Raw genomic sequence first — 24,692 nt, 5'->3', positions numbered from 1 at the left:
AAGCCTAGACCATTTTGGGTATTCTCTGGTGACAAAATAATAGCGTTGCTTTTCAAAAGTAAGAAGATTTCTTAAATAAAAAAAATCAAGAAGTTTGTTTTGGGGGGTGGAGGAGAGATTCCAAAACAATTTCATTCAGATAACCCTACAGCGCTTTATTCCTACCTCTATTACAGAACTCTTTGTATTTTATAGTGAAATCATCTGCAATCCCAGCACTTCGCATCTGAGTGGAACCAAGGGACAAAAGACAAAGACACACAACTTCCGAATCTCACTCACCTGGGACTGCCACAAAGAATTTCACAGCATCCCGATGCCCGTGGAAGCAAAGCTGTGCATGTGCCATTGAACAATAGGGTATAAATGTCCCTGGAGTCACTTTATCACTGTTTTCATCACCATATACACGAATCACACTTCCAGGACGATTTCCTGGTGCTCCTGAGGTTTTATTTGCTGCAATGAAAAAACCAAATACCAAATATTTTCTCCAGAAAATAGTGATGATGCAAGAGGTTACTGGTTAATCCTTATGATATTATCTAAAAGCTACAGCCAGTTGAGGTAAAACGAAGGCAGCAATGCCAAATCAAGACAAAGCTAGAAAAAAAGATACATAGCATGCTAGTTGCTTTTAAGTACTTCAGTAAATGGAGTAGGGGATTTTGCCAGTCTAGCAATAACTAAGCTTACTTTTAAACACATCTATTAATTTTTAAAAATCATTTTAGTTAACAAAACATTTGAATCTTAGGTATGTCTGTTTTGTTTTTTAATCCTCATTCTAGAAAGCTAGCCAGTTACATAGTATAAAGGAAATGGGTATATTTTTAAATAAAAATTTTATACTTTATCTTCTGGTTTGTCTCCCCTGTGGTAAAAATATCCCTTGCAGGGAGTGGTAAAGAATTGTGCTTAAAAGGACCCAGCCACTACGACAAGGTGGCCTTGATTTACACCAGACCAATGATTTGCTGGATTGTTTTAGAATGACCAGACTCACAAAGCATCCCCATTCCATGGGCCAGTAAGTGAATGGAAGAAACATGATTGGTAACAAGAGTAAACAATGTAGATTAATGACAGTTTTAAGAGATGTTTCGTGTTTTTATTGGCAGGAAAAAAGTCTGAAAGAAAGGTCAGCTGCAACAAAAGATGATAAATAGACTAAGCTGCTGCGCAGTGGTTTGGTGGCCATGTAACAGACATCGGAAACAACAAAAAACGCCTGCTGCGAGGCAGTGACTGCGAGTGGATGACATTTAGGAACATTCAGAGGGATCTAGAGACGTGGGAACAGCCTCACGGTGGCTACCAGAAGCCAGGAGGAAGAGCTGGTTCAGGATCTGCACTTACCCCTCAGCCCCAGTAAACGTCCCTGGTGGAGGATTACAGCTACAGTGAGAGAGGAGGAGAGGGGACATGGAGAGGTGCACGACAGGGGGAGAAGAATTACTATGGGCCACCACTCTCAGCGTCTTCCGTCTGGCAGCTGGGTGCCCAAAGCTCCTAATCAAATGCAACTTGGTATAATACCAAGTAATACTCAAAAGTTCTTACCAAAGCCTCTCTCTAGAATTTCACTGCTCAAAAAGTACAATTTTTGATTAGCTGGTTTTGTTTTGCTTAATCAAAAAGCAATTTCAGTGCTTCATAATTTAACGAGAACTTAATTAATGGAGAGCATTTCCTAAGTGCTGACGTCCCCCTCCCCGCCTCCCATCTAAAGGAAATCCTGTTCAGGGTCGGCTTTAGCTCAAGTGGTTGCTTCATCATGGCAGGCACTGAAAGAAATCCTGTTCAAAGTAACAATGCTAAAATGGAACTCTCTGTTATAAAGAGCTGAAATGAACTCTGGGGATATCCTAGGATCTCTCAGGATATAAGTGGTCTAAACACGTAGACTTATACTGTTTAAGAAGTTAGGTTCCTTAAAGGCTCCAGACACACCGCCTTCCACTCCCCCTTCCTTTCCCCTGAAAAGCGGCAAGACGATTCTGAGGTGCCTGTTAACTCATTTTATGGACTCAGGGCATTTGTTTTCAAACCACTGCATGCCCATGAATCTTGCAACACGAAAACATTTATTTAATGAATGGTCAATGTAATGGAACATAACATGAGAAACACACAATGCATATTTTGTTCACAAAAATAATAATAATGGGACATAATATAAAGATCGTATAATGTACATTTTGTTCACATTCTTTTCAAATATAGGCTGGATGACTTGTCTCCTGCATAAGGAGGGCCTGCTGACCTCCTGAGAAACTTCTCCTGTGACGTTTTCTAAACCGTGAGTAAGCCAAATGGGGTATCCTAAGCTCACTGCCAGGGAGAATGTGAAAAACTAGGATGAATGCCAGTAGGGTTGCTGAATGCTGCTGTAATAAAGTGGAGCGGAACAGGACTGTTACTCCTGAGCTGAAATGAAGCTTCTCAGAAAGAAAAGCTTTTCGTTATAAATACTGGTCCCGACATATGGGAATTGTCATTTGCTACAGTTTGTGAGTTCCACAGGAAGAGTGAAGGAACAGCGGTCAGACGTTTGCCGCCAGCTTGGTGTTCGGAGCTACCCGAGTTGTCGATACCAAGACAACGCCTTATGCCCGAACCCCGGCCATGAGCGCTCCCTCCACTCGCCCGCCTGTACTGTGACAGTCAGGAGAAAACATACTTACTTTCTGTCAGTGGGATGGAGATAATGACACCATTTCCTGTCCCCACCCACAAACGATTGCAAGACACCATGAGGGCTGTGATCCTCACAAAAGAGAAGCCCAGTTTTCCAGTACCTGTACAGCAGGGGGAGACATTTCATTGAGAAACTAGAGCAGATGACCATTTTCCTTTACCAGTCCCTCAGAGTAGCGGGCTAATATAACAGGGAAATGTGACCAGAACCACTTGAAAGTTCCCTGAAGGGACATGTCAAAGCAAATTCTCATTTGGCTTTATCACCTATGGGTAATGGGGGAAAAAAAATCTAAACGTGGCTGACATTATATGATCATTAGAAGTAAGATACTGTGGCTCAGGTAATATGACACAGGATTTAATTACGGAGCTGCAAAAACCAAAACACAAAACAAAAACAAAACCCTCAATAAAAAGTGTTTACTAAAACAGGAAGTCAATGTCCTTCCAATTTATAAGCTAAAAAAGTTCTAGCTTGCCTTAAATTTCTTTGCATAGGTAAAAACAATCTTTGCTAACAAAACCAACATTCTTTCCTTGTTCATATATTTAGGTTTGACAGCAGTTTAGCAATTTTAGGAAACCATAGACATAATTTAGGGAGAATCAACGCACTTTTATATTTCAAGGGAATTTTTATAAATTATCTTATTTCTAGGATTTAAGAAGCCAAATCATTAAACAGATAAATACACTTAAGACAAACAGCATTTAGCCCTGGCTGGTGTGGTGTGGTGTGGTGTGGTGGGTTGAGTACCAGCCTATCCACCAAGGGGTCACCAGTTCAGTTCTGGTCAGGGCACATGCCTGGGTTGCGGGTCGTGTCTCTGGTTGGGAGTGTGCCAGAAGCGACCACACACTGATGTTTCTCCCCCTCTCTTTCTCCCTCCCTCCCCTTCTCCCTAAAAGGAAATAAATAACATCTTAAAAAAAAAAAAAAAGACAAACAGCATTTAGTCACTCAAGTTCTACTTTTACAAACTCAGGGTATGATCACAGAATCACAGTGTTAGAAGAAGTCTTAACTCTATTCAGTTTATACCTATGGTCAAAGTTTATCCTTGAAATTAGTCTGTGTCTATGTGTACAACATATGTCTGATTCCAGGGAGAGCACACAGGTTAAAAACCACTGATGCAGCTCAGCCTCTCTTCATAAAGGAATCATTAACGATATCCCTAAAAGTCATATAACCCTGCATTAGGAGCTAAGGAACAGGCCCAAAGTGGTTACTGCCCTTCATGGGGTTTGTGGTCTGTGGGACAGGGAGATAGGAAACAAGAATCACATAAAACCAGTGCAAACTCAATGACAAGCCCACAAAGAAACAGCGTAAGAGCCCTGACCAGTGTGGCTCAGTGGATTAAGTGCCAGCCTGCGAACCAAAGGGTTGCCGGTTCAATTCCCAGTCAGGGCACGTGCCTGGGTTGCAGGCCAGGTGCCCGGTTGGGGGGTGTGTGAGAGGCAGCCACACATGGATGTTTCTCTCCCTCTCTTTCTCCCCCCTGCTCTCTAAAAACAAACAAATTTAAAAAAACCTCTTTAAGTGAAATAAAATAAAACAATTTAAGAAAGAAAGAAAGAAGGAAGGAAGGAAGGAAGGAAGGAAGGAAGGAAGGAAGGAAGGAAGGAAAGTGGTTCTAAATCAAACTGGGAGATAAGAAAAGGTCCCCTCTGGCTGTGATATGTAAGCTATGGTCTGAAAGCCAAGTAAACAGGGACCAAGAACTCCTCGGGCAGAAGATACAGTAGGTGTGAGGGCCCTGAAATAGGAAGGAACTTGCTGAGTTTGGATCAGTGAGAGTGTGGGTCTGTATGGGTAGTACCGAGTCAGGAGAGTGGTCCAGGCCACTTAAATTCCTTTGTCATGTCACAAATGTCACCTCATGTAAAGACAGTAGTATTCCAAAAGTGGCTGGATTGTCGTAAGTGGAAGTATGTAAGTGGTGATGGTGCACATGGCTTACTACGCAGAGAACAGGCTGGAGTGGAAACGGGAGATTCGCGGTTATCCAGGCAGGAAAGGATGGTGGCCTGGTACGGGGACAGTAGAGATAAACAAGTAACTGATTTAAGATAATTCTGGAGGCAGAGTTGACAGTTCCCCACAGGGCAGGTGAAGGATCTGTCTGACACTTTTAGTGATTTAAGAGCTCACTATTCCTCAGGCAACTGATTCATTGGTTCCACCCAGCATTTGAGAACATTTAAAAATAAAACATTTCCTTTAATTGACAAAAATAAAATGATCTGGAAGCTTACCTAACATTTTGCTTACATAAGGCTCAATGTCCACATCCTGCAGGTGTTGATAAGTGTGTGCATGATAGAGACGGAGTGTGGAATCCAGACGGATGGAGACCCACACGCCGTCACCCACCCATGCGAGCTGCCGCACCTGGCTCTCCTTCCTGGGATGTGCATCAAATGATTTCTAGAGAAGATTGTTCAACCACAACATTACTTTCATTAGGTAGGAGTTTGTGTTTAAAAACAGTGCTAATCTGCATAAAAATTTGGCAGAATGAGTATTAAAAGAGGAGTTTAACTAGTGTCCACTAAATACAATCATTCCTCTGTACACAATAGTTTCGATCCCAGACTGCAAAACAAAATGAAGAACAAAGAACTAAAGGGTGCTCAATTTTAACTGTACAGGCCATCGACTAATGGAAGCAATACTGGCACACTCATGCTGTGTGTCAGCATTCAACAAAAAGACTAAATTTGATCTCAAGTTTTTTGGGGATGCAGAGTAATACATGAAGATCCTGTTTGTAATTAAACAAAAAGGAACTTGCATTGCTGCATGTGTGTGTATGTATTAATCTGCATGCAAGAAACAGATCTGAAAAATAAACACCAAATGGTTAACTTTGGGGTTTTTGGGTAAGAGGATGAGATTTGGGATGAAAGGAGGAGGACTTTCACCTTGAAATTTTCCTGCTTTAAGTTTTCTTAAAAAAAAAAAAAAGTAGAATTGTTGCAAAGTTTTTTTTAAAAGAAAGCAATGCGAAGAAGCTTTTGTTTTTGCAACAAACACTTATTACAATCTTATTTCTCAGTCTTTCACACACATGCAGGTTGGCATAAATATATGTGGGATAGCAGAGACTTGGGGATTCTCCTTCGCCACAACCCATAATTAAACAAGTCAAGAACCACATACTCAAACAATACATGTATGCATCTATGGATATTGAGACATTATGGATATTTAAACATTTGTGTTAATCCTCTTCTTTAAAAAAAAAATGCTTCCTACCCTCAAAGTCAAAAGTAGCAAGATGTCATCAACGTATCTCTGAAGTACTCTAAAATACACAGATTCAAAAATAGTTTCGAAAGAAGCTGAAAATAATTAGTCTTAGGATCTTCAGGAAAAACAAATTCATTAAGCAGAGAAAACACGGGTTAACTTGCCTCTATTTTCATGGCCTTCGGCTGAACCACATAGATTTTGTTCCGGTAACCACACCAGACTTTGTCATGCACCACGGTCATGCATCGAATGGAGTGGTGAGGCCGTCCAAGGTCAAGCAGGTGATAGTTTGACAAATCCCACTGCCCATCTTTAAAATAAGAAATAGATTATTAGTTAATGCATATCACCTTTTACTGAACTTTAACACAAGAAAGATTCTATCAGGGTGTATAATTAAATTTATTCATGAAGCACCTCCAAATACTATGTACTCGGTTTATCTTTTATTTGTAGAAATTGAGTTTCTCTCATTCTATAAACTGCAAAGTTGGAAGAGACCTCAAAGGTCATCCAATCTAACCTGCCACCCAGTACCTGGGCCCACATACTCTCAACAGCAGTGACATGATAAACCAGTTACAAGTTAGTTATAATAACATTTTAAGAATTAGAAGGGATTAAAATTATTTGGGGGATAATCTGTCTTGCTTGCATTTTAATGTACTTTCTGGGGCAGAAGTCAAGGGCGACTTCAGGAATCGTGTGTGCTATCATTTGGTGATGACAGAGCACAAACGAGAGCCAACCACTGGAAGCTGGCTCTGCTCGAACGGTTTCGGGGAGAGAAAACATCCTGCCTACAAAGCAGCTGCTGCGCTTTGAGAGAGCTGGAAGCGCCAGAAAGGTACCCCACCCCTGTCAGAAGTCTGCCTCCCCGTGTGTAATCGCTGACCTATTAGCCTAAAGTTTTGCCCAGTGGAAACGGAATAAATGCAGTCCAACTTCTTTATTACTGCCCCATCTTCTCCTTTCTAAGCAAGCATTCTTGGCACATGTTAATGGACCCTTCATCCTACCTCTTCTTTGTCCACGTCCATTCAACGCTATCGACAGAGTGGAGCCCTGCTCTGGACACTCGTTCCTATGAGGCTGAAGATGCTAAGTACCACACACTGAGTTTGCAGCCAGCCTTTAAGTAAGTCTTACCCTTCAGTCTCCTCCATCTTACTTTTCTGAACCCACATGCAGAACTTAACATTTTAAAAAATTAAATGTACTTTACTTATCTTGCTGTCCATATAATTTTGGATTCGGTTTACCAAAACATTTACTATTCCATTTTTCCTAGGCTCTTCCATTTACTAGCTGAGGGACTAAGACACTCTGCCTCAGCCCCCTCATCTACACAGGGAGGGTGAGAGCAGAATGCCCGCCCGAGGTCTGTGAGGGTTAGGACCCGAGCCCGTGAAGGGCCTGAACAGAGGCCGTGCGCTCTTTCTGTCGCGCAGCCACCAGAAACCTCTAGCTCCCAGCCAGTCGGTCATAAAGCCACTGAAGTACTCCCGTCCACCTCACATTTTTCCAAGCCCAAAGGGACATGAGACTTGGGAAAAGCCTTGCTAAAAGCTGAATTTAGTATATCTACATCTTTCTATTTCCCTGATCTAGTCATCTAGCAGGTAGGAAATGAAGTATCATTTTGGGTTGATACATGTGCCAAAGAGTTATGAAGTGCTACAAGCTCAATTCCCTTAATTTAATTCACTCAAGGCAGGTTTCTGACCCCACCACCGCTCTGTCTGTAGACGTAGAAACAATGGTTCTAAAGGGAAAGAAGTAACAGCCCTGACCGATGTGGCTCAGTTGGTTGGGCGTCCTTTCGCAAAACAAGGGGTCACCAAGTTCCATTCCAGGGCAAGGCACATGCCTGGGTTGCAGGTTCAGCCCCCAGTTGGGGCACGTGCGAGCGGCAACCGGTCAATGTTTCTCTTACACTGACGTTTCTCTCCCTCTCTTTCCTTCCCCTCTCTCTCCAGAAATAAATACATAAAATCTTTAAAAAAAAATCTGGGACAGGGAAGAATATAAACAACATGATATAAAAATGATTAAACCTTAACCCAATTAAAAGTTATTTTTAAATACTTAACCAAATGCAAGTGGATGCAAATTATTTTTTAAATACTGGAAAAAAGAAAACATATCCTCTCACTAAATTTCTTCCAACTGAGTAGGTGTATGAGTGAAAAGCCAGCACCTCTACACCACATTATACAAGAAGACGGTGAAATGATCAACTGCTTGCTCGTTATGGTAAACTTACCTTCACTGAGGTCTACTACTAACGGTTACACCTCTAGGCAGGCACTCACTCGTTTACTGCTGTCACACAGTGTTAGCATCAGGTTAAACCTTTATTCTCTCTCCCTTCAGCATCATTTCTTTAAAACATAAGAAACCAGCCCTGGCTGTGTGACTCAGTGGACTGAATGCTGGTCTGCAAATGGAAAGGGCTGGTTCGATTCCCACCCAGGGCACAAGCCTGGGTCGCAGGCCAGGTCCCCAGCTGGTGGTTTGTGAGAGGCAATAGACCATGCATCTCTTGCACACTGATGTTTCTCTCCTTTCCTTTCTCTTCTCCCCTCACCCAAAAGTAAATAAATAAAAAATTTAAATCTGCTTTTTAAAAATAAAAATGAAACACAAGAAACCAATCTGCTTGAAAGTGCTTTCACGAAGCAACAAGCTAGTGCAAGCTGTATACTGATCACGACTCACCAACTCCTCTGTGAAAGATGGCGAGGGTGCCATCAGCCAGGGCCACTAACACAATTCCTTTCACGTGTCTGCAGAGAGGAAAGAGGGCGTCAGAACTCTCCATTCGAGAGTACAGGAGGGACTGCGTGATACTGAACTAGTTCAGGGCTCTCAGAGGGCCGGTACGTGACAGATGAGGAACGTAAGTCAGAACCTAAATAAACACACTCTTTTCTTCACCGAGCAAGCCGTGCCACAAAAACGCCAGCTGAACCAATAAACGGCACGTGTGGAGAGCTGGGTGCTCACTCGCTGGCACAAACCCCTCCTCTCGTCACAGGCTGTCGGCACAGGGTCCAGAGACCAGACACGCGCACCCTGAGCGGAGCTAACAGAGGCAGCTCTGCGACTTAAGAGACAAACGGGTTTTTGATAGAGAAAAAGGACTAGTAAATGCCTTAATCATCATATTCACAGAGTATAAAGGATACTCCAAAACAAATATATATTAACAGGTATTAATTGGTTTTTCTCCCCCAGAATGCTGAAGAACTCACAGCACGGTGAGCTATCAACCTGGCAAGTTTTCCCTTTAGCTTTCTAGTCCGAGTTTCAATCTTACTCAACTTCTCTAACTCTGTAAAGGTAAAAAAAAAAAACAAAACAAAAAACCTGGATACTTATTTAGTCATGAAGTACATGTTAGCTTTAATAGTCTTAAAATCTAGTTTATATCAAAACACATTTTTTTAAAGAAAGAATTTCTAAAGTCAAACTTACACAATACTGAGAATCGAATCTTTAAGTTTAATAGAATGGAGACATTTCCTCCACTGGGCCACAGATGAGTGGACATACAAACTGCAAGAAGAAAATCAAGACTGGTAAGGCATAGAGGACATCAAGTCATTGCTTACATCTCATAACGACCACCAAGTTCCTTTAGAAGGAAAGAGGAGCAACGGACATTTTAGGAAAAGAAAACAGTGGGAGTCCAGGTAGGTCTAAGGCAGAGAAATAAGCTGCTTAAGCAAACAGAAACATATGAAGAACAAAAAGCCAGAACTAGAATAATGCGGGGTCAGTTAGTTTCAGGTTACCCACACTTCAGAATCCTTGGCTAAAATCCTTCTTAAAAATTATCTTACTTTTCTACCAGACTGAATTACGCCTTTGTGACAACAAGTGGTGTACATCAGGTGGAGGAAAACTGTGGCCTGCAGGACACATGCAGCCCGCCACCGTCTTAGTCCAGTCTGCAAGCTAAAAAGCATGGTTTGTACGTGGTTGGAGAAAATCAGAGTATGTCATAACATATGAGATCTGTATGGACAGAGACCCCTATCTGTGTCCATAAATGAAGTTTTATCGGAGCTCAGCCCCACTAACCTGCTACATACTGTCAGGCAGTGGCTGCTTCTGCACCACAACAGCACAGCTGGGAGGTTGCTCGAGATCACATGGCACTTCTTATCGGATCCTTCATGGAAAACGCCTGCCCACCCCTCACTTTATAGTATTAGACCCCTATGGAAAAGATACCCTAGTGACCTTGCTTACCTTTTGGAAATGTACAATTTTATAAGATTCCCCACTGCTAGAAAGTGAACAAACCATGTAATAATGTTCATTATTACCTCCTAAGCTTTCACACTGATCTGTTCTGGTTTTCCTAGTAACTCTAGGAAAAGTTAATATTTGGATTTGGGTCTTCCTGCAGCCAAATACATAATCCTTGGTATTTCCTGAACAGGCTCTAGCCTGTATATATGCATCAATAATTCTCTGTCTCTATGCAATCTTCTATTTCTGGATGACCCAGATTTTAAAATTTTATTAACCTCTTCTTCCAAGACTATTCTATAAAGGGAACACTGTAACAGAGAAACATAGGGCTTACCTTCAGAACCAAAGCAAGTCCAGTTTATAAGGTAACTGCAATATAACTTTAGCTTGTGTGTATATAGAATTCTTCGCTTTCATGTAAACTTTTTGTTTATATTTACATGCATACAACATTCTACTTATCTTCTGATTTCAAAAGCAAAGGTAAAAAGACTAATGATACTCTAATGTGAAAAGAGTTGGCACCTACCAGCCATTCTGGGCCCCAAGCCACATAGTGGGTAGAAGGCTACTCATTTTCTGGGCTTCTTCTCTCACCAGGTCTTGTTCGTTCGGCAACGCTGATATCTGGTCTTTATACGCGTCTGAGTCATTACTGGAAAGGCAGGACGATAGGAAAAAGAATCAGAGTACGCTCATTCTTCAGGAATTGGTCACTTCTACATTTTAGTTTACAGTTTAAGAAAAAAGATCAAACATGAAAATTCCAGAAAAGCCAAAGTTAAATGCTTACATTAAATATTTCAACAATTGTACCAGAAGAACATTAACACACTAGGAGGACCAAGCTGGGGCTAAGGGAGTTAAGAAACAGGAATGAAACGCAGCAGTTAATATATCTACACTAAATCATGGCTCTCTCTCACATTCCTTTGGAATTTTATGAGCTTCATCCTAAAGGAGAAAAGATGAAGGGATGGTTTGTTTTAAAACCACACACATACACAAAGGAGGGTAAAATGTAAAAAATTTACTAAAATACATTAAAAAGCTGAAACATGCTTGAATTTACCTCCAAGCCTTTTCTTTTAGATACATATAATAAAGAATTACAACTGGGTTATCAAATACAACACAGACAATTAAATGTACTAATTCTAAAAAGATGACTTTACTCTTATATTAACAATTAAATATCAAGACACTATGTTGTTGTATATAGTAAGAGGAAAAATAATAGATTTTAAAAAGAACCCAGTTTCACCCTGACTGGTGCGGCTCAGCTGGTCAGGCATTGTCCTGCAGAGCAAAAGGCTGCCACTTTGACTTGGGGTCAGGGCACATGCCAGAGTTGCGGGTTCGCTCCCTGGTCAGAGTGGGTACAGGAGGCAACTGATAGATGTTTCTCTCCCTCTCTTCCTCCCTCCCTTCCCCTTTCTAAAAATAAATACATAAAATCTTTAAAAATATATCCAATTTAGATATACCCTTATCAGCTTTCTATTACGAACTAGAGTAAGTAAAAAAGGAAATTAAAGAATTCAATAAATGGGCCTACATTAGACAACCTTTTAAAGAGCCTGAAACAAACCGTTTTCTAATAAAATGTTTGCTAGAAAACTAAATTCAAAAAGGTCATTCAAGCCCACATGGAAAATTGAAACAATGGCCAATTTCACTGACAACTAGAGCAGGAGTGAGAGTAGGCGTGGAGATTAAAACATCAAGGGTTACTCACAGAATGGGAGGCAGTGAGTACAATTGAAAAAGAAAAAGTCATAGTAGAGGAGAAAATGACCAGGGGGATTTTGACCAATATATTTTATAGACAAGACTTTTTCTTAAGTTGGAAGGAAAAGAGGGCCACTGGGAAAAAAATATCCAGAGAGGATGAAGGAGGATACATGAAGGCAGAGCAGGAATAAGTGATAACATCTGTGTCTGCCACAACGATGCCAATCAGTGGGAATATTTTCATCTGGTTCCTGAAGGTGCTGGCCCACTTGCATACCTTGACTGATACACTGGTGAGAGGTCTTCTGGGATCTGAACTCCCAAAGGATCTGTGAAGACGTGCTCTGTGTACACGCCGCTTTGGGAGGTGTCCACGCTGTCTTCAGCTGACCCCCCCGCATTGCCTTCTGTGGCTTCCGTTGCTTCTTCTGCTGTTGGAACATTTTCATCAATCTCACTACTTTCCGCTTCCTTTTCTAAAAATTAAATAAATAAAACATGCTCACCATTCTGAGTTTGAACTTTTCTCCCCATAGTTTCCTCACACAAATCCTCACTACAGAATTCCACTACACCTGCCCCCATCCCTCCTCTGCAGTATATCATGAAATTGAGAATTCATGACTTCATTTAATAGACATTACAGCATCTTCCTTAGGTTAATTCATTCTTGTTACTTTCAGACCTAAGTGAAGTCCACAGTGAGGCATCTGGAGTAGGCTCAGACTCTAGAAAGGTGGGATGCAAGGAGGACAGCTGTACCTGGTGGTTTTTCCGTCACTGGAGAAGCACCGTTGGTACTAGGGGAAGTGGCAGCCGCTGTCACACCTTCCGTGGAACAACCAACCACTGTGATGCCTCCCAACAGGCTGTCTGTCTCTGTGGAGCTATTGCTTGTCATGCTTCCACAGAGAGATGCTTTGTCTACTTGTCCAGATTCTGAAAGCTCTTCTCCTGCGGGGTAGTCTGTTTCTCGTGCTCCTGAAAAAAATTAAATGAATAAATATACCTTCTTTTAATGCTAAGTAAACTCATATAATAGCATTTTCTCCATAAAAGCAACTACAGGTTTGAAGTAAGACTCTTATTTCAAGTGGCAACTTCTTGCTTTGTGGGACGACACCCAATGTCTTTCTCAACTAGAACATAAACTCCGTGAGAGAGAACATACTCTGCGTGCAGGAGTGCGTAACTGTGCCTCCAGTCACCAGATGAAGTCCTGCAGAGGAGGTGCTGACGGTGGGGAGAGAGGGGCACGGCTCACCCTCACCTGGTACACTCGCGATACATAGAACATGCGAGTTGCAGACAGTGAAACTGTCTAGGATGTTGCCTGGCTGGACAGCATCGATGATGATAACTTTTGTAGCGGAGTGAGTGCTCGTGCAGATCCAGACTAGACTTGACAATTCTTCTTGATTTTTTAACTCCTTCTGCTGCTCCTGCATAGGCAGAGTAAAGAAAACAAAATGTTTACAATGAACTGTGTGCCAACAGTCATAAAGCTGTGCTATTACAGTCAAGAGCAATACTAAGTTTATTTCCAGATTATGTGGAAGGCCAAAAAATACAACATTAATTAGCAGTCTAAAACCTAGCACTTAAAGCATATCAGTGACAAAAATGATCTGTATCTTGACTGTGGCATATATTAGTCAACACGCTTTTAACTGCACACATTTCAAGTATAGAATTTATTTATGCAAAATATACCTCAATAAAACTGATTTTCAAAAGAGAGAAAGGGTGAGGAGTAAGCAAGGACACAGTAATCCCAATTAGAAGCTGGACCCAGAAGTCAGTTTTGGACCAAAGAGCTAAACCAGCAGCCTCAGATACCAGGAGGGCAAGTGTTCTTGGGCACACACACACCTTCAGCTCCTGATCGAGCTTGTCTAGGCTACTCTGAGACGCACTCCGCTGTTTACTGCCTTCTGTATCCAAACCAGCAACATCCTTGTAAAACACGCTTGCTCCTACAACAGAACCGCCGTCTCTGGTCTTCCCACCAGATAAATTGACTCCGACAGCACACCACAGCTTTTAGGGGTAAGAAGAAATGTGTTATGTTACTTTCTAAAAATATTTAGAATTTTTCATTTTCAATAGTCTAATGATTATAAATGCAGGTATTTAATATTTAACGTATCCAGTCTAAAACTACAAAATAAATAATCTGATCCACAAAAGCAGGATTTACCATTTTTGGTTTACAAAAAAGTCCACCCAGATTTTAGGAAGTAACTCCTTTATCTTCAAAATGAATTTACCTTCATTGATGTATCTTTTTCATCTAGAGGTCTGAGATAGACAGGCACAGGTAAATTTTTCATTTTATTTTCCCCTTGACCATTGGTGACCTAACAATTGGAGAGAAAGACACACGGGTCAGCCTCGCACAGAGTGAATGGAACAGAACTGCTGAGATGTGGGCAAGCACTGCTGCTGCAGATTTTCTCTTTGAAACCAAGTTCAAGTTAATTTTGTCATTCTTACTTGAAAAATGAGAAAAATCAAGAAGCAATTAGAGAAAATAAACATGATGCTATGGGATCGCAGAGACATTCGCACATGTGGGAGTGGGAGGGTGTATGCGTGTTGCGGGCCAGGGGGGAGAGGGAGAGAGAAACAGAATTAATGGATGTGCTGCTGAGTCTTTTGGTAATAGAAAACATGGAATAAACGGGTAAAGTTCCTGAAGACCTAAACTGAGTATTAAGTCAACAGTTTTTAAGGTTCCATGCCAATGGCCTCTTAAAACTTTTAAACAGATGCTTTTTATTTTCCAAAAAATGAAATCTTCAAATATTAAAACAGAGCTGGATACTTCAAGTTCCATGCACTTGGCCACCTCCTGTTGACCCCTCCAGACTCGGGAATTTCTTTTGGGCTCTAGAGCTGTGGAAAACAGCCTGAAACCCACTTCCATCAACACTTCTCTAGATCGATGCCAATTTCGTTTAGCTTGAAATGAGTGGGTGCGGGGTGTGATTTTCTTTTTTTAAGATTTATTTATTTATTTATTTATTTTAGCGAGATGGGGAAGGGAGGGAGAAAGAGAGGGAGTGAAACATCAATGTGTGGTTGCCTCTAGCACACCCCATACTGGGGATATGGCCTGCAGCCCAGGCATGGGCCCTGACTGGGAATCAAACCCGCGATGCTTTGGTTCACAGGCCTGCGCCGGGGTGTGATTTTCCATTCCTTCATGCCCAGCCATACTCCTGTCCCCCCGAGTTTCCCACCAGACGCCCTGACCGTGTTCACATATTACCTGTTTGTACTTTTGAGGCAGGCTCCAGCCAAAAGCCTGCACTCTACCGTCTTCCTTCTGAACATGTGCCTTTACCTGACGATACTGTTCTCTCTTCTGTTCTCTGCGTGACGCTAAACTAGCTTCAGTTCTAAAAGGGAAAGAGATTTCCTTTTTACATCAAGTGAATAAATATAACGACAGCTCTCCCCCTAAAACAGCAAAAGTAACAACACAAAAATTACATGATTTCAGATTAGTTGACTTCAGACTAAGATTCCCCCTTAAAGTGTTATACCAAAGATGGCCTTAAGTTATGCAGTGAATATAGTATCCAACTTTTAACAGGTTAGTAAGCAGCTTATTATATTGAGTCAGCCATCAAATTTCTATCAGGTTTCAGATTCTGGCTATACGAAAGGGAAAAATTCTTAAATATTTTTGCTTCTTCCTTTTTATTTTCTTTTTTGTCATTCAAAACATATATATTTAGAATTTTCTAATGCCAGGAAATGTGCTAGAAGTACTAAAGACCATTAAATAAGACCAATAAATCAGTATCTTCCTAGGAAGGTAATACACATTAACCCTTGGATCCCATTAACTTGTTTCAGAAGACAAATACGCAAATTGACTTGGTAAGCTGTAGAATTATTATGAAGTAAAATACTGTGAAAATAATGTATCTTTCTCTGGGCCATTAACATTTTTATGATGCGACTTGCTATGTTTCTGACCGTTGACAATCCACCTCTGAGTCAGACTCTTTACAGACACTCTGTAACTGAACCCTAACACCGCTGAGGCAGGTTGTTACACTCCTTCCACTGGCAGGAAAACTGGGGCTCTGAGAGGCTCAGGTACCAAGTTCATGTACCTGATGAGAAGCAGAGTCAGGATGAAAAAACAAGTCCTTCTGACACCAAAGGAAATGTTCAAAGATTTAGGATAAAGGTTTATATAAGCCTTTAATATTTCCATTAATATTTATCTATGTTGTCATAGCAGCAAAAAGGACACATTAAAAAACATTCCTTCTCTTCATGAAAACTGAAATACAATTTTCCTAAAAGGTACTGACTATAAATAATTTACTTAAGATAGCCAAGTTATAGAAATAGTTTATGTACAGATTAACACTTATAGCTGACCTGATAAGTGACAAGAATATTCTGAACTGTTAACTTACCGAGGGCATAACCACTAGTCTGGAAAATACTTACTCTTCGCTAAGGAAGTCAAAGGCTTTGGACTTATCCCCGGGGAGCTGAGATAAGGTGCTGCTTCTTTTCTTGACCGAAGGAGTAACATGAGAGGTGGGTGCATTATACTTCAGATTAACAGGTGGTTCAGGTTTCTTAGTAGTGTTACTTGAGGAGCTGAAAAGTCGGCTAAAACTAAAAAAAAAAAAAAAGTAAGTGTGCGTATGTCTGTGCATGCATTACATGTGCTGTAAAGAACAGTCCATAATTTCCCACAAATTCCAGAGTGCTTTTTACAAGGCAACTGAGTTAGAAACTGGCAAAAAAAATTTTTTTGTAATCACACAGTGCAGCCTTAGCAGTAACTCACAGCCAAATGCAGCCAAAAGCAGACATTCAGGAAAGAGAAACCACTGCTTAGACAGGATCCCTGTTCTTTAATGAGCAGTTCCCATAATGAAAGGAAGAAGCTCTAAAGTACCGGGAACATCTTGTAATGAAGAAGTAAATGAAGATGGGTCCTTTAGCTAGCTCCTACTTGGTGTCATATTAAGAGCAGTGTTAAACAGCAAGGTTTTGGCTGCATGGTTTGAACAGAAGCATAGTACACCAGTTCTAAAAATAGTTACAATAAAGTAGAAGAACACACATTACCATTTTAAGACACATCTTACACATTTTCTTATTAAAATAAATTTAAATAATTATTTTCACACTCACTCAAAAAAAATCAATACTTCTATTAAATAGTAGATTCACCAAAAAGGGGTGGTAAGTATTCACACTAAACACACATACTTCTGGCATGAACACAGCTCAAGTTCAAAATGGACGTACACACACAACTGAAACCCCACAACCACTGCATCTCTAATCTTTCTTTTGTCAAGTTCCTTACAATCACACAACCAGTGAATGAGTCCTTAGTAACAGGGATCCAGATGATTATCAACTCTATGAATAATTCCCCATTATTTTACTTATCAGAGGATTCCATCAAATGCATAACCAAAAGGATGCAGCTTACGACAGCACTATTTCTGTCCTCAAGAACAGCCTTACCGAGCTGGCACACTACATACCGAAAAAGAAAAGGTTCGGTTTAGCTCCATATCCCAAACTTAAGAAAGGGAGGGAGGGAGGGAGGGAACTGAGGAAGGCAGGAGGCATCAAATCATTCTTGAAAATAAACTTTGACTATAAGTCAAGGCTAAAGTGCCATCTAATGTCTTCATGTGCTTTAAGATACTTACAACTGCCAGATGCTTGACCTTTTTTTTTCCTGCATGGCTGGATTTTCCCTTGATGCTCTACATCAAAAAAAGAAAGAAAAAGAAAAAGATGTCTTATCGGTGAGGTGTTCTAGCTTTCTAAGAAGCAAGAACCAAAGAAGTTCATGGGATACAAGAAGTATCAACAATTAAATTCACTAAGTTGTTACTCTGACCCATCATGTCAGTCAATCTGCTAAGGCTACAACTGAAACACCATCTTTCCCTCAAAGAGCTCAATCTGATAGATAAGATGGTTACCTGTGCTGGGCAGATAGCCCACATGTCTGAGTGTTAATTTTCTTTTTAAAGATTTTATCTATTTATGTTTAGAGAGAGGAAAAGGGAAGAAGACAGGGAGAGAAACATTGATGGTCAAGAGATACATCAATTGGTTGCCTCTTACATGTCCCCTACTGCGGACCTGGCCAGCAACCCAAGGCATATGCCCTGACTGGGAATCGAACCAGGGACCTTTTGGTTCACAGCCCCGCACTGAGCCACACCAGCCAGGGCTGAATGTTAATATATTTTTTAAAGGTTTTATTTATTTTTTAGAGAGGGGAGGGAGGGAGAAAGAGAGAGAGAGAAACATCAATGTGCGGTTGCTGGGGGCTGTGGCCTGCAACCCAGGCATGTGCCCTGACTGGGAATCGAACCTGCAACACTTTGGTTCGCAGCCTGCGCTCTGAATGTTAATATTTAAAACTTTTTATCCCTATCTTTGCACAAAGGTCTGTATCATCTGTATTCCCAGCTCTCACAAAGTAACTTGTAATTTTACTTTTCGGGTCATTTTTCATGGGACTAAAATTTTTCCATCACTGAAAAGACGACCAGAGAAGGGGATAAACTAGATAGATAGGTAATTCAACAAAATTTCAGAAAATAAGGCATTCCAAACTAATTCGGTAAGATGATAAGGATTCTGCCACCACTATGAGAGCCCACCTTTCACTTTTTTAAAAAAAGACTAAATTACAACATCTTTTAATTCAATGGAAAAGGTTAAAAGTAAACTACCATCTGTTTTCACTCACTGACTACCACTTGGCTGTTAGAATTAAAAATAACAATAAAATGTGAGCCTACCTATATGCCTCAGTTTTTAAACTATTTATTCATTATTTATTCACTATCCATTAAATGCTGGAGTTATTAAGAACACATTTCTTAGGATGTTAGTTTTTTTTGTACAATAAATAAAGATTAGAATACTAATCTCCTTCCCTCTTGGTAGCTATACACAACTACAATTTTAGCAAACTATACATATTCATATTCTACAGAATTCTAGTATAACCTTGGTAAAGGATATATACACTGCTAAACCATTGTGATCATAAGGAAGAAATCGTTGGAGGTTGGAAGACATGCTCATAAACTAAGAGAATCTGCATGTGTGTACTATTGCTGGTCAATCTGAAGGGATAGTCCAAACTCAAAAACATGGACAGATGAGGGGTTCATTAGTCTCCAAATTTTTCATGAGCTCTTCCTAAATTAAAGGCATACTGTTACCAAGACTCTGACCCTTAGATGGCAGCATTGGAGGTGGGACTTAAGACCTAACTGACGACCCTGGCTGGCGTAGCTCAGTGGATTGAGCTCTGGCTGTGAACCAAAGTGTCGCATGTTCGATTCCCAGCCAGGGTACATGCCTGGGTTGCAGGCCATAACCCCCAGCAACCGCACATTGATGTTTCTCTATCTCTCTCTCCCCCTCCCTTCCCTCTCTAAAAATAAATAAAATATTTAAAAAAAAAAAAAAGACCTAACTGACAAAGATCTCAATGGAAGTGGGATTCTGCTTGAGTAGTCAGAAAGGGAGGGGAAATGCAGCAAGAGCATTTTACAGGAAGACACTGAGTAAAAATGATTGTTTCCTATGTGACATATGAAATTCTTATATTTTTCAGATATTATTGCAAAAGTAGTATCAATTTTCTTCTGAAAAATGAACATCATTCCTGAGTAGTAACGAGTGTGTTTAGAGGCTGTGGGAGCATTCTCCAAGAGCCCTTTACTGGCCCCAAAGGCACCTGCTTCGATCACAGTTCTGTTACTAATTCCAAGTGTTACTTTACAAAGTCTCTCTGAGGAAACAGAGCAAGGGGCCTGGATCCCCAAAGGCAGGACTCTCAGTCTGAATGAAAAAATACCGAAAACTATGAGACAATATTAGAAAAACACGAGAGGTGCTCCTCATACAAACCGAATCATCTCTGTCCATCGAACAGCTTCCTGAAGCTCCATCAGCCTCTCTTTGTACTGGTTTCTCTCCATTAGAACGCGGGCCATTTCTACTCTAGTAAACCGCTTCCTCTGCGCTGTGGGAATGTCACTCTACAACGAAAAGAAGACTCGGATCACTCTGGGAGCCTGTATCTGTTTTGGTGATATCTCACACTTAAAGCAAAATCTTTAAGGTTTTAAACATCCCTTAAGTTTTAATCTACTGGATCACTTAAAAATGACCTTTTATAAATAAAATTGATAGAGATTTAAATAATTACTTATGACCAAAAGAAGGCAGACAATTTAATTTCCGAATATAACTACAGATATTTGAACATAAAGAGCAATACAAAGAGCAGTGCAGATTTTGAACTAAAACCAAAAGTTAATTGTCTCCTATGTACATTTAATATGCTCACCTGGAAATGTTGCTCTAACAATATTATTTTCAATTCATGTTCTCTAACAACTGCTAGTCATTCAGAAATTAGTTACGAGTTAGTTTCAAAAGGGGTTCATTTATCTCAAACCATCAATCCGTTTGCTCCAAGGCCAGTGTAAAGTGTAAACTTACTGACCAGTTACCAAGGTACCCAACTCTAAGAATCACTAAAACACCAACAGAAATACAAGATGAAGACCATGGCAGTAAAGATTTCTTGTTAGGAAGAGTAAGTGATGAGAGCACGGTAAGACCCCAAAAAGGCATGCTCAGGTCAACCTCCTTCTACTGCTGATTTCTAAAGGAAAACAGTTAGATTAACGGGAAAGATCTTGTTTTGCCAGGTGAAGCATGCACACTTTGGATCAAAGCTGAAAGGCTTGGGGCAGTAAGAAAGAGGCTCAGAGCAGTCTCATCCTTTGTCCTGACACAGAGCTTGGCCTCTCCTTTAAATAAAAGTCAAACAACAAATGATTAAAGGAGTTTGCAATACAGAAATCCCAGTACTAGTTAATACCCTGGAAAACCCAGGAGACTTGTATTGCAATGTTCATATAGACAGCGCTGTGTGTGGAAGCAAAAAGCTGAAAACAACCTAAACGTTCACTAACAGGAAAAGGTACATACACTGTCGTATATTCATATAATGGGCTATATTATAAAGCAGTGAACATGAATGACCCGTACTAAATACAATACAGGTGAATATCAAAAACATAGTACTGAGTAAAAGACACAAGTCTTCCAGACTAAATACAGTATAAAAAGCAAAAACAATGAAAACTAAACCATACTTTGTATGCATACATATATATGGTATGACAAAATTATTTTTAGTTAAGGTGAGAAAATGATGAATACAGGACAGCAGATTCCTCTGGCAGGGAGAAGCACAAGGTAGCTTCAATGTTTGAAAATGTTCTATTTCTCAGTTGGGTAGTGGATTTATCAATGCTAATTTATTATGTTGCTATTCATAACTTAGTTATATTACATATTTATTTTTGTATATCAAATACTATATTAAAAAACAAATAAGAGATTAAAGGGGTACCAATTAATCATTCTGTCCAGTACATCCATATACCTTTAGACTGATGCTTAAGTAGCAAACACCTGTTACAGGAAAGATAACCTAGCTACCAAAAGAAGAGCTAGTATGCTAATAATATTGGCAATTAGCTCATAGAGTCATACTCTGGCAACTATCAGCTTCAGAACTCATCAAACCTGGTACTCAAAGCATTTTGCTAGGAAAGAAAGTTTCAGCACTCGGCGCTTGCTGGGGACTCATGGCACTTGCTAGAAGTTCTATGAGCCACAACGTCGCCCCACAAGAGAGAATGCTTCACTGTTTGGCACTCGTCACAAGTTCTGAATGAATTAATGGCGAGTTCTGAGGTACCACTGTATTTATTCTTTTGTATTTAAATATGTTGACAACATTATGTGCTAGTGGCCTAGTATTACAAGCTAGACTTCATCATTTTATGTTTAATGTTGTTAAACAATTTGTGTTATTTAGCTTTTGTATTTCTAAGTCAAAATATGAAGCCAAACAAAAATTGTTTAAAAAACCTGAAAAAATGTCCCAGTTGGTGCACGTGCTTGAATGTGCACAGAGCAGAGCCCCGGGGGAAAACACGCACATCACAGGAGATGCCCTGAGAGCTTCTCTGCATTCAGATACCACGTGGGAGCACGAGCCATCCTATTCCTGCCCACAAACGTGTCTTGTGACTTCTTAAAAAAATCTTTATAACACTTTATCCAAAGCTTAATTAGCAAGACTTCCGCCCCAAAATCAAAATATCATAAGGCAAGAAAATGAGTCCAAAACCGTAAACCTACATCATCATCATCTTTTGCTTTTTGCCTTGCATCTTCAGCTTCTGCACGAGCTCTAGCAGGGAGAAAAAACAGAACATGTTATATGAGTTGAGTTCATCTTTTAGAAGAATGAAGAGTAGGTAAAAAAATTTAACCACCACTAAATGATTATTTTCCTGTTTCCAAACAGAGCCTTTACTTAGCTGCCTTGATTTAGAGGAACGCGTTAGGAAAATCACAGCACTGTACCAGGAAAAAACAAATCAAAACAGGTATTAAAGATGGCGGGGGCCTTCTCCTTTGAGAGATCCACCACCTTTCCTCCCCAAGCAGGGGGAAAAAAAAGATGGCTGGGTGAAAGAAAATAATAAATGTTTCTAATTTCCTTTAGCAATATTTGAACAGTTCTTCTTACTTTTTTTGCATCATGACAAACACACAAAAATGCTGATATTCAGTAAACGGAGAGGCGTGCTCACAGCAGAGGCACTCAGATGGGCACTCTGGCCCACCCCAGGCAGCTCTTGGCCCTTCTTGGTTTGCAAGAAGGCCGACAGCAGCAGTCTCTGGGTTATCCTTGCACCCCTGGAGGCCCACCGGCAAAGACAGGTTTAGAGTAGCAAAGTGAAAACTTACTTCCTCAGCTCCTCCTCCAGTTCTTTGTTCTTTTCCTCTAACTTCAGTTTGGCTTGCTTCACCGCCTCCAGCTCCCCTTGCAGCACATCTTTCTCACAGGTCAGTTCATCCACTTTTGCTATCAAATCATTCTTCACTACATTCAAAGCATTTCTAAGAAACACATATTTCAAGTGCATCATTACAAATGAATATTCTTTCCATCTTTCAGCTTATTCTCTTGTAGACTAAATATACAATCATAAAGCTGAATAACTGAATACTTCAAAGGCATTCTACCTGATGTTACTTGCAGATAAAGTTAAAAAGAAACAAGTCAATGGTCTGATAGCATCCATAGAGTTCTATTATTAATAAGTTCTGAAGATATTACCTAATCAATAATGTAAAATTAATCCTTATATTTAATTTTAATAATTAATGAGAAAATGTCTGAACTAGAAAAAATCTAAGATCTAATTTCTTTTGGGTACAGTGGGCATACGACCTCATTATAGACATATTGTTTCGGATGTACACAAATGTTCCAAAGTTGCTCCGACACAACGAGTTAACAGCGGGCCCTGATGTTTTCCAGATGACAGAACCTACCCCACTAAACAAGACTCCACTGTGTCCGAGGACCTAAGACCACACTAATTATACCTGGGAACCTACAACTATGTTGGGGAACGCTGAAGAGGTGGGCTGGGTATAGAGTAAAACATTTATGCAGAAATAAAAGAAACTCTAGGAAAAGAGGCAAGAAGACAGACATCCTCAGGAAAGAGCAAAACACACATAGGACACATCCAGAACATGAATGCTTATAAAGTGGAAAGAATATCTGCACACAGCTGAGCAACGGAAACTGCTCATCTGCAAAATTAGGTCCTGTGACCTGTGTGTCTGCCTGTGAATGCGTGTGGACGTGCACGAGCCCACACACAGCGAAAGGGGAAGAGACGGGGTAGTGAGACTGCATTAGCACTGTGTTGAACTGAAGAATTGTCAGTGACTTGGACAAGAAGAAAATTCGGTATGTTTTCTTCATTATTAAAATTTTATATATACTTACTTGGTTTCCAACAGTTGTGTATTTTCTAATATAAGATTCTCAACTTCACGACCCATACCTAGCAAAAGAAAAAAAGATAAAAACTTTGAAAATAAACTTATCAAAAATTATGTAAGTTTATAAGCTATAATTGTAAATTTGATTTTATATTGTTATCTCCTTTAGTAATCTCATTTTGTCTATAATTCCATTTGATACAATTACTCGAGTGGATTACAAAATTATAGTTTTCCATCACAAAACAAAGCTAAAGATTTTGTTAGCCAATGCTTTATAACCCTTAGTCTCTATGTTCTCAGATTATTTCAAAAGGATCAAGACTTTTCTGCCAAATATTCTAAAATGTAGCAGCATTTGGGGGGGGGGGGCAGCATTAATATGGATCAGAAAGCATTTCCAAATCACAGGCTGGTATTTTAGGTTTTTCCCTAAAAACAAGCTTTATTCATAGAGAATTGGCAGAAACAGGGCCAGAGAAAGACGAAACCCCAATGCAGATGAAACCTTACCAAAGAAATTATGGTCTTAAAGCCCATGCATTCCATGTAAAGCAAAAACAAAGAACAAGAAATGTTTTATGTAAGAAACAGCATGAAAATAGATCATTAATCTGTAAAGTTTTATGCATGATATGAAAAACATCTGGAATCACAATGCTACATGACCTAGTGCATAATGATGTAAGACAGATACTACGATTTCCTTCATTCATAAGGAGGCTCTGATAGCTTACACCTAAAAATTGCTTTACCAATTCTTTGCATAATAAATTGAATATAATGAGATTGAAAACCCCGG

The 24,692-nt window shown here is 40.1% G+C and overlaps 1 protein-coding gene across 11 annotated transcripts in view; it reads right to left on the bottom strand.

Moving 5' to 3' along the window:
• The window catches only part of SPAG9 (sperm associated antigen 9), a 117,247-nt gene that overhangs the window by 10,427 nt on the left and 82,128 nt on the right, over nt 1–24,692 (bottom strand). For 2 of the 11 annotated variants that reach the window (XM_045836638.1, XM_045836646.1), the window contains 22 exons: nt 24,404–24,418; nt 23,895–23,952; nt 22,838–22,990; nt 22,223–22,274; nt 19,907–20,037; nt 17,674–17,730; nt 17,483–17,494; nt 16,442–16,615; nt 15,240–15,369; nt 14,236–14,325; nt 13,838–14,005; nt 13,236–13,407; nt 12,728–12,946; nt 12,243–12,441; nt 10,761–10,886; nt 9,446–9,526; nt 8,687–8,754; nt 6,127–6,275; nt 4,966–5,137; nt 2,688–2,801; nt 1,360–1,398; nt 283–459 (listed from right to left, as the gene is read on the bottom strand). In XM_045836638.1, coding sequence (XP_045692594.1) covers nt 283–459; nt 1,360–1,398; nt 2,688–2,801; nt 4,966–5,137; nt 6,127–6,275; nt 8,687–8,754; nt 9,446–9,526; nt 10,761–10,886; nt 12,243–12,441; nt 12,728–12,946; nt 13,236–13,407; nt 13,838–14,005; nt 14,236–14,325; nt 15,240–15,369; nt 16,442–16,615; nt 17,483–17,494; nt 17,674–17,730; nt 19,907–20,037; nt 22,223–22,274; nt 22,838–22,990; nt 23,895–23,952; nt 24,404–24,418 — 2,556 coding nt within the window. The remainder of the gene's footprint in view (nt 1–282; nt 460–1,359; nt 1,399–2,687; nt 2,802–4,965; nt 5,138–6,126; nt 6,276–8,686; nt 8,755–9,445; nt 9,527–10,760; nt 10,887–12,242; nt 12,442–12,727; nt 12,947–13,235; nt 13,408–13,837; nt 14,006–14,235; nt 14,326–15,239; nt 15,370–16,441; nt 16,616–17,482; nt 17,495–17,673; nt 17,731–19,906; nt 20,038–22,222; nt 22,275–22,837; nt 22,991–23,894; nt 23,953–24,403; nt 24,419–24,692) is intronic. The other 9 variants (XM_045836641.1, XM_045836647.1, XM_045836645.1 and 6 more) reach the window with 7 other exon arrangements.

This window comes from Phyllostomus hastatus, unplaced genomic scaffold (genome assembly GCF_019186645.2).
Source record: "Phyllostomus hastatus isolate PE091 unplaced genomic scaffold, TTU_PhHast_1.1 phas_contig_210, whole genome shotgun sequence".
Taxonomy (NCBI): Eukaryota; Metazoa; Chordata; class Mammalia; order Chiroptera; family Phyllostomidae; genus Phyllostomus; species Phyllostomus hastatus.
This window is presented reverse-complemented; position numbering and strand designations above follow the sequence as displayed.